The 11,074-nt window shown below is 28.8% G+C and overlaps 1 protein-coding gene across 1 annotated transcript; it reads right to left on the reverse strand.

Moving 5' to 3' along the window:
* Window positions 1-1,666: 1,666 nt before the first annotated feature.
* LOC112693458 lies at window positions 1,667-10,709 on the reverse strand. Its single transcript, XM_025568550.1, has 4 exons — window positions 10,599-10,709; window positions 10,332-10,509; window positions 1,865-2,088; window positions 1,667-1,792 (listed from the first exon to the last, which is right to left on the reverse strand). The coding sequence occupies exons 1-4, from the start codon at window positions 10,707-10,709 to the stop codon at window positions 1,721-1,723; spliced, it is 585 nt and encodes a 194-aa protein (XP_025424335.1). The 3' UTR covers window positions 1,667-1,720.
* Between the last annotated feature and the right edge of the window lie 365 nt (window positions 10,710-11,074).

Raw genomic sequence — 11,074 nt, forward strand, 5'->3', positions numbered from 1 at the left:
CATATTATGATTACGCATCATACGTAATTAATGCGTATTGAATATTTTCTGTATTTCAATTTTGAAAAATCAGATAGAAAACATATATTTACTTAATAATACATTTATAATTTGTGTATGAATTATATATATATATATATATATATACAGTGGTTTAGGAGGGGTTTAAGGGGTTTCCACACCCCTAGATTTTTTTTAATGACATATTATTATTATTTATTAATATTTATATACTACTTATATAGTAAAATGATATTTTCATTTCCCTATGATTAGGTATATATTAAAAATTGAGTAACAAAATAATTTTTATAAGGTACGGAATATAATAATAATATAATTTTAAATGTAATATTATTATATAGGACCTCGTATTAAGATAAACTAAGAATATTTCGAATTTACTCTTTAACCCCCCCCCCACAGAAAAAAAATTGTATCTACGCCACTGTATATATACATATATATATTTAAAAGTATAAAATATATAGTATTCTCTACTAATGTGGGTGTGTATATGGAAAATAATTTTGAACTATAGCGAGGAGAAAATGTTTTTCTCGAATTCCAAGAGCTTTGAGCTTGTGCGTATAGCGCGATAGTTTAAAAGTTATAAGTTAGTATATAGAAACTACGTTACACCAAACTATTACAATGAGTAGTTACAATACATCATTATATCCGTGTATAAGTAGGTACATGCCTGGTTCGTTGTGTGTTTACCCACGCCGTACATCATAGCAGTAGCCGTATAGGTGAGAAATAACAAAATCGTTAGTGGTGGAAAAAAGTGACCACAATAAATCAAACTAGTTTACGTAGCATGCGATAAATCGCAATACCGTTGGACAATCGGTTGCATTATTACGTATATACTCGTGTGTTACGTGTGCGAATCGCGTTCAGAGCGAAAGTCATTTTCTTAAATGTTTACATCACGAAACGGTCGGCGATTTCATCCTGCGCCTCGAATCGCGCACACTCGCAGCTTCTTACGACTTTTGTGCAATACCTACGCAACTCGAATGACCTCTACTCGTACACAGGCACGCTGCGTATAATACTGTATTATATATATATTAGGGTGGTCCTTAGTTATAGAGGTTAAAAAAAAATTGAAAAATTTACACTCATGGGCTCGAAATTTTGTTTGGTATATTGACAAGATAATTTTGGTAAAATTTGAATTTGATAAGTCAACCCCTTCACGTGCCTCAAAGGGGTTGAAGTTATATGATAAAGGGGTGAATTATACATTTTCACCTGTAATGTCTTAAATTCTAAATTTAGACCATACATGTATAGGACTATTTTTATAGTAATGAATATTTACTACAAAAAAGGTATCTTGTAAATTTTTTGTAAAATTAATACTTTTTCGTAAAATTAAGAAAAACCAGTCAAAGTCAATATTTTTGGAAAATGGTTTTTTAGTTATTTATCTGTATTTCCTTAAATTTTATAGCTACACAAAAATTGTAAATTAGCAATATTATTCCACACAATATTATCTATAAAAAATAAGTTTTCATTTTTTTTGGTACATTAACCTTTTTGTAAATAATCAAGAAAAACCTTAAGAATATAGGTTTTTACAATTTTTTATTTATTTAAATATGTTAATTTTTTAAATATTGTATTCATGTTACACAATATATTAATCAAATTTAATTTTAAGTTTATTCATTAAATATTAAAAAATAATATTAATTATGTATTATTAATAGGCATAAGTTTTCTTTGAAATCTCACGGCTAAACCCTGGATATTGTTGGCGATATTCTCGAACAACCTAAAAAAGTTACATGTATTTATATTATTTGATATAGGTAAAATATCACAAGATTATATAAATATTTCATACTTGTAAAATAAATTGTTTTTCATCTTCATTTTTAGTGAATTTTTCATTATATTCCTCCATCAATTTTACTCCACGTTCAGCTGTATCGTTAACGACTTTTAGTGCAGATAATATTTCTTTAGCTTGTATATACTCATCCAAGGCTTTCCATGTGCTTGGATCTTCTCGTAAAAAGTTAAAAGATATTTTAAATCGTTGAAATAATTTCCATGATTTATCAAATTCTCGTATCAAATTTTGTTAATCAAGATCTTCCATTTGCCCTACTTAATAATAAATCATGGAAATTATTTCATTATATATATATATATATATATATATATATAGTATATTATGTTGCAGAATATGCGTGTAGAGTTTATACCATGGTATATAGTATATTGTGCATAAAGGCATGTGTGTATGGATGTGTGTGTGTGTGGTGGATAAACCGTTTAACACGTAAAGACCTGATGAGGCGTAAAGTAAACAACTTTTCGCCGAAACTTTCCAGAGCTCACTGTAAATATACAGACGATATTTCAGAAACTTCGCAATAAATAACCAATCGCTGCGCACTCGTTTCAAATTCAATTTCCGAACTATCGATTAAAATCAGTCACGCGCTCGCATTAATAAATACTCGACGGACCCGTCGGTATATTGCCGTCAGAGAATGTGCACCGATACCCCATAATGGTGTTAATTTCTCGGTACCACAATATTATTACACGGGATTGGCACTTTCGTTTATTTTTATCCGTTTCCATACGCCTTCTACACATTTGCATTGTAAACGATCGTACAACCTATAGGCGCGTGGATACCTAATTGGTGCAATTTAAAACCTTCACTGTACTATACATACATTGCCATCTGACCTACCTGTCACGATTCGGTCGCGCAGAGAGGAAACAGAAGCTGTCAATCTTTTCGGGTTGCTGGCAGTGAACAAACGACAATTGAGTAAAATAACACTTCAACCGAAATGGTTTGTAAATAAAGAGGACACTCAAATCAAAATATTTTTATAAAAATACTGTCATTTTGACAATCTTTTTTCCGTTACGCATTGAAATGAACAAAATGTTACTCCGTTCGGTTCCTCGACTACATTTTATCTAACAAAACAGATATGCCATCTTTTGTACTTTAAATCGGTTATCTATGTTTTATTTTTCGAAAAATTTGCAAGTAAAAATGCAAGATTTTATATCTCTGTATCTTATGGTTTCTTTTGTATTAATATTCTGAATATTTTGAAAACTGTCTTTTCAAACATATTATAAAAATTTCTTTTACCACCCCTATGTTTTTGAGCTATCATAGTTATCACTACTAAAGACTTTATTAAACCATGTTAGATATTTCAGTCGTAAAAGCTCAGTCGTGGGTACAATAGAATACATATTTGTTTGTAAAATATTAACTGTTACATATAATATGTATATTACTATTATATATTATACATAAGTAAATATAATAGATTTTTAAATTAAATTATTATGCTATTTTTTAGCTTCTTGCGTGTTGTATTAAATTTTTGTATCTTAAATTGAATTTTATTTGATAAAAAGTCTAAGTATGTATCTGACATTCTAAAAATGTTTTTTAAATCTTCCGGATTTCAATTTGGTAAATTTGGTAATTTACGGTAAATAAACGCAAGGGCGTATGTGTGTTGAGGCCATGAGAGGGGCGAAACTAATTTTTCTTCAATACAAACTTAAAAATAATTTACAGTTCATTACCTACAGGTCATGTTTCTGTTACAATGATATCATATAATGATAGACTAGTAATTTATATTCTTAATTATTTATACATTACATTTTTTAAGTAAATCAGTGTATTATATTCAACAAAAATACGAGCCATGGGGGGGCGAATGCCCCCTTAGCCCCCCCCCCCTCGAATACGACGTTGAATAAACGTAGAGCCACCATTATTATTCCGTCCTTGAATCCACTGCCTTGCCCACCATCTTTTCCTTCTTATTTTTAACATCAATTTGTCAATTTCTGTTAATCGTTTTTTTAGCCGTTTAACACATGGTTCCGCCACTAACGATTCCATCTTACTGAGCGATAATTGCATTCACGAGAGAACACCTTCACGATTCGTGTGATGCTTTTCGAAACCACGCTCGTGAGCCACAATTCACAAGATCGTTAAACACGATCGTGGCTCACGTCTCGTGTATACCTTTCTTTATATAAAACCAGTAAATGTAGAAATGGAATAAAGCAGGGGTTGGCAACCTTTTGAACCACGCGGGTCATATTTTTTTTTTAAATGTTTATCAAGGGCCACATTAAAAAATTTTTTTTTACATATGATAATATCATACATATATATTATAAACTAATAATTGTATTGCTATTATATTTGATTATTTTACATAGAAATATGAATGTAATAAATACGAATGTTACTGGAAAAAATTGCTTTTAAGAAAAAATTAAATTTTTTGACAAATTATACATAATGACTTACCTTTGTTTTCGACGAAAAAGTATAAATCAACTCAAGAATTATTAAAAAAACGATGTTCATCACAAATTTTTCTTTTTTTTAGTCGCCATAATGTTTGGATTTACTTGTAAAATGAAACTATTACAAACGCAGTCACACGTACGGGCGTAATACTAATTACTACAAACGCAAAGTAACTATGACCATAGATTAAATATATTAGACACATATGTACTAAGTACATAGATTAAATATATTTAAAATTTTAATTTTTAAATATATATAAGTATATTTAATTTATCCTATGACTGAGTAGTGTAGCCATCATTATCTTCGACTCCGATTAGATAATAATAACAATTTCATAGATTAAACTGACTATATAACAATATAGAATAAACATCAACTATTAACGATTAGATTAGATTTTATTTATACAGAAAAAAGAATTGAATAGTATTAAAAATTGTATGAAAAATTTTATTGAACAAAAATAAAACACAAAAATTATCCACCTTTGTGCGGGCCATAAAAAATTGTTTCGCGGGCCGCGGGTTACCGACCCCTGGAATAAAAGAACAGTATGTATCAGTTTCACGAAGGGCAAGCATTAAACATAGAATAGAGAAAGAATAAATTATGGTGAGGATATTCAATTTTGATAATGAATAGATGATAAATGAGAAGGAACGATTTTGTACTAACTTAATGGGAAGCTGCTATATATATAAATAATAATATACATCTATAGTTTGTAAGCAAAAGTATATTAATTTACTTGTTTAACAATATACTTTTTATATATTCTATATATCATTTTTTCAAACTTTACAAAACTTCATATTCCTTATAAACTATTACAAACTATATTATAATATTTTATAAAATTATTAAATAATTTAATAGACTTATGAATTATAATGCTATAATAATACATATTTTTACATACAATTTATATTAAAAATTTTAATCATTTTTAGTTTTGAGTCTTTGTTATAGAACTATTAGGTACATATAATTTATTGTATGTTATTAAACGTATACGTATATATTTGATACACACTTATAACTATCAATTTTACTATACTGAATACATTCGCAGTTAATGAGTTATGTCCCGACGAATTTACTGGTATTCGAGTTGTATCCTGGCGAAAAAAGAGGGATACACGAATTGTGTCCCGACGAAAATTGATATTTGATATACGTCTACATAAGTAACAGTTGTGAAGCATTTCATTCCAAATTCAATTTAATGTTCTATTCAAGCCATCCCCATGTTTTTCAATTGATTGAAGTCCTAAAGAATTTTCAATGTGACATTTATATTAAAATTAGAAATACAGGAATATTATCAAAGATGACACACAAACAAATATTATTTATTAGTCAATAATTAAATACATATAAAAATAGACAAATTTCTATCATTTAATTTATAAAAACAGTACCATTTAAACTTTTATTGAATATGTAATTATATTCTTAAATATATATTATTATTAAATATGTAATTATTTTTACGTTTTATTTATATTAATTTTAAATATAGCATTATGAAATTTTTTTTTTTTATTTTTTTTCTAAATGTATAATAAAATGATGTACTTTGTATATTTGTCACATTGATTATTATTATTTATTATTTTTTTTTGCAAATACTATTATTATTATAAATTAATATAATGGTACAATTTTTTTTTTTTGTTCAAAATAATATATACATAATAAATGTGAGATATTTTAATTGAAAAATGTATCAATTTATATATCTATCCTATGTAGGTACTTGTACATAGCAGTTTTTTAATGTTGAAAATAAAAGTCAAATATATTTTTGCAACAAAAATATAACACTATTTGAAGAGTGGCTTATTAAAAATGTTTTTAGTAAAAAATTAAATTATATTGCTTTAATATCTTAAAGAATAAGTTAGTTTGCAGTATCACCAACATTTCTCTGAAATTTAAGTGTAAAATTAAACAAGTTTGTTTAGATTATTACAAAGCATAAGTCAGATATGAAAAAAGTCTGTACAAAAGTTGTCTTAATTAAACCTTCCCCTTTTTACATTTTAAATTTAGACTTATTTTAACGTCTTTATAGTAGTTTTTATATATAACTTTACAAGAATATTTTATTTGAAATGATAAAAAAATAGTCAATCGATTAAAATTAAATTAAAATTTATTATTTATTGTATTTTATAACTAGAAAATATGATTTTTTTTGTTAAGTTTTCACTTATGTAATATTGTGCTAAGTGAATACTTTTATTAAAAATTTCTCAGATATTTTTTAAACAAGATATACTTCATGTTCTCATAATCTATATTTATAATTTAGTACTGTATGGAAACATAATTTAAAAAATTAATTTTTGTGAAAATAATCAGATACTTAATCATATTAATTTAAACTGTATGTAATATAATACATTATATGTTTCAGCAGCCACTAAATATTTATGGACAATACACTTTTATCATAATTCAATTTAAATCGTTTAAAAACACAAATATAGTATTAACACTATATTCGTGTTTTTTTAAATTAAATTATGAAAAAAGTGAATTGTCCATAAAATATTTGGTGACTACTGAAACATACAATGTAGTATATTGCATACACTTTAAAGCAAAAATAATTTGATAAATAGCCAACGCATGTGAACATAATATGTGTAATAATCATCAAAATCGTAGTTCATAATTATTTATCAATACCTACATTAAAGTACTATGTATTGTGTTAGGTAACCACTTATAAATCTATTAAAATAAACTTCGATGTTTTATTGTTGCAATGTATATTGCATAATAATACTTATATACACTATACTATAATGCAGTGTTTCCCAACTGGTGTTCCGCAGAACCTAAGGGTTCCGTGAGCTTGAGCGAAGGGTTCCGTGAGAAATTTGGGAAAATATAAATTAATTAGCAATATTTTTATTTGAACATAGAACTCAATATAGAACTGGAATTGACACATTTCCCGATGTGTGGTGCTTAGTTTGTAGCTTTTCGGCGTACACAAAGATTAAGTTTCAAAATCAACTGAACGCGACTCCGGACTTACGAATCCAACTTTCAGGAATAACTCTAAATTTAAAAACAGTTATGAAAAGATTCCAATCTTCTCATTGAATCTATCTTAGAGGTAATGAGAGATAAATATTAAATTTTAAGCTTTGATATGTACGAGTACATTTATAATATTGTAATAGTAATAAACAAAATAAAATTTTAAAGCCGTTTTGTTTTTTTTATATTAATGACACTCTTGTGCCGGAAGTGTACGGTAACCCACTCATTTAAGTATACAAAACATATGTCTGTATTAATATTATAGAAAAAATATTGGGGTTCCAAAAAACGTTCAATCTCCTACTAAGGTTCCGCGGGTAAAAGAAGTTGGGAAACACTGCTATAATGCACTATACTTAATCACAAACAGAAATATTAATTATACATTTTTCATTCCATCTGTCCGTTTAATTGAATATGAAAAGTTTAATTAAAAACGATGATCGAATGTCGTGTAATGTAAACGTGTACAATGGGTATAGTAATTAATTTGTATTCGATATAAGTACGAGTTCGTGTAATAACGGCATAGGATACACGATTTTCACACGAGGCGAGTAAATAAGATAACGCGCGTGGTTTTATGCCGACAGCCTAACAATGAAGGTTTCTCCGTCATCGCTACACTTCGACGTGCGTTCAGTTTTAAAATCGTTTCCAAAACAAGGGCGTATTTGAGTTGAGGCCATGGAGGGGGACGAAAGTAATTTTTCTTCAATACAAACTTAAAAATAATTTACAGTTCATTTTCAGTTTATATCAGTTTATATATATATATAATATAGTAAACATAGTATATAACTTATAGTATAACGTATAGCTTATAACTTATAACCTATTATAACTTATAGTATATATCAGTTTCATCCTACAGCTCATGTTTCTGTTATAATGATAACATTATATTGATAGACTAGTAATTTATATTCTTAATTTTTTATACATTACATTTTTTAAATAAATCAATGTATTATATTCAAAAAAACAACGAATCATGGGAGGGACGAATGCCCCATTCTCCCCCCCCCTCAAATACGCCCTTGTTCCAAAAGGCTTTTTTTTTCTCGTCACCGCTATATATATAGCACATACAATGCATATTATACATATTAATATATTTTACGCCGCGTAACCGTATATCTATCAAACGAGCGCTTCCCCGCAGTAAGGCATTTGGCTGGCTTATCATAAAAGAACGTTATCATAACTTCAAATTGTAAAATGTAAAATGTAGGAGCTAGAAGATCTCTTTTGATTTAAAAGGTATATATTAATATACTATTAGGTATATTATAATGTATAGTTTTATAAATTCTTTACATTTGATGAATATAAATTATATTATGTCCTAATGTATATGGTAGGTAGGCAGACACGTAGCCAAAGGAGGGCCAGGGTGTGCCTGGCCCACTCTAATATGTGTCCAGCCTTAGGCCGGCTCACTTAAAGTATTGAGAGGAGCTCATTATTATATAATTGCTTTTGATTTTTACCAAATTTTTAATATTGCCTAAATATGACGCAAATAAAACCAAATACATTGAGTTTTAATTATAATCTAAGTAATGTAACTTGTAACTAAATTTAAACGATCGATTAGGAAATAATTGCTATTTATAGCTAAATACCGGTACTATACTACAATGTAAAGTTGTTCTTATCATATCTAGACAGTGACTACTGTATACTTGTATGTCTATTTTTAAAATACTTTGAGCGAGGGTATTGTCATTATATTGATTCATATAGAAATATAGAATTATATTATGGTCTCCGATTGGGTACTTACATTCACATTCAGCACACGCCGCACTTATACTAACGTCACCTGCGTTAATATTTGTACAATTTATAGTATTTATACATTTTATCTTATATATTTAATATTTAAATTAATTTTAAAATGACACCTCTCAGTGGATGTGCCAAAAGAAAACTAAAATTACAAAGAGAAGAGTAAAATGATAAAATATGGTATTATTAGGTTATATACTATATTAAGAGTTAAGACCTTTAATTCCATTCTTGTAAAAAAATAACTACATTTTTCTAGTAATTAATATGTAATAAAATAATTATATTTAATAACTCCAGTCTCCATTACAACTATTCATTTGCTCTACTACCTACCTATCATATACATTAGGATAAAATATAATTTATATTCATCAAATGTAAAGAATTTATAAAACTATGATAACGTTCTTTTATGATAAGGCAGCCAAATGCCATACTGCGGGGAAGCGCTCGTTCTATCAAAACTCTCCGCGGTTGTATCGCATTTTATTAAAAAAAGTTTAGGATTATATTTTTATCACGTCCCGGTGCCACTCCTCGCGGTATTCGAATTTTAATCAGAAATAAAACCGCAGTAAACATTATATCATTATTATTATTGCATACCTATGACATAGTATCCCGGCGTGGGTAGTATTTAAGGTATACAATATATAGGAACAAATTAGAATAAATAGGGTAAAGTAGATAATTAAATGTGAAATGATTAAATAACATAAACAAAAATAAATTAATAAATATATAAATAAACAGTATAGCTAGTAAACAACATTAAATAATTAAATAACAAAGTAACATGAACCAGGTAACTGTGTAAGGTGTTATGACTATTTTATAACTGAAATTCTAGACTTTTCATCCATTTGATAGTTTCCTGTTCCACTTTGTAGAGTTTTTCGATACCATCAGCAAATTTTGTCCAAGGACAAGAATCTACAATATGGCGAACTGTTTGTAAATTACCACATTTGCAGTACGGAAACTCACTCATTCCCCATTTAAAGAGATTATAGCCGCATTTGCCCTGTTCAGTTCTTATTTTGTTAAGAGTTGTCCAAAGTCTCCTGAGAAGCTCGAAACCAGGAACTCGAATTTCTGGATTACTTATCAGGGAGCAATTTCATACCTCTGATTCTTTCCACCGCTCTTTTCAGATTTCGTAACTCGAGCACAACTGGGTCATCGGTTCCCATATAGGGTGTCTGGATTTCAACATCTTTGGTGAATGCTCTATGATGTCTTTGAATAGGGGAAGATGTTGGTTTATTTTTTCGAAGTTTAAAATACGGTTGATACACTCGTTTCTACGTAGGTCTGGATGGGTAATGTTAGCGAGGACAAGGAGCCATTGTGTTTGTGTTGGCTTAATTGTCCCTGAAATTATCCGCATAACTTGGTTGAGTTGAGTATCCACTTTTGTACAGTGGACACTTTTCACCCATACGGTTGCGCAGTACTCTGCCACGCTGTAAACTAACGCGATACCAGAGCTGCGTAGAACCATTGTGTCCGCACCCAAACTGGTCCCGACTAAGTTTCTGTATGATATTGATTCTAGTTTTGATCTGGTTTTTAACGTCCTTTAGGTGTTGCCGGAATGTGAGGGATCTGTATAACTTGACTCCTAGATACTTTGAATGTTTTTTTAGATACTTTGGGGGGAATGATGCTATACTTTCTCGAAGTCTCTCCTGTAAGTAGAGTGTTCCTAGCATAAACTTCAAAGTCACATTACTATGAATTCTATGATGGACACACGAAACGAAATAGCATCAAACCGATAGCCAAACGTCATTAAACCTCCTGGTATTTCCGGCAAAAAATCCCTTATAAGGGCTACTTGACAAGCGAAAACCATTCGCGACAAAA

The sequence above is a fragment of the Sipha flava genome, unplaced genomic scaffold, assembly GCF_003268045.1.
Source record: "Sipha flava isolate LNK unplaced genomic scaffold, YSA_version1 87_pilon_pilon, whole genome shotgun sequence".
NCBI lineage: Eukaryota > Metazoa > Arthropoda > Insecta > Hemiptera > Aphididae > Sipha > Sipha flava.

Excerpts from the sequence above, each read along its gene's own strand:
- LOC112693458 (XM_025568550.1), bottom strand. The coding sequence starts at position 10,709 with ATGGTTCTACGCAGCTCTGGTATCGCGTTAGTTTACAGCGTGGCAGAG. Across the intron at positions 2,089-10,331 it reads AGCGGTGGAAAGAATCAGAG|AATTTGATAAATCATGGAAA; the intron begins GTATGAAATTGC and ends ATTTGATACGAG. Across the intron at positions 1,793-1,864 it reads AAAAACAATTTATTTTACAA|GTTGTTCGAGAATATCGCCA; the intron begins GTATGAAATATT and ends TAACTTTTTTAG.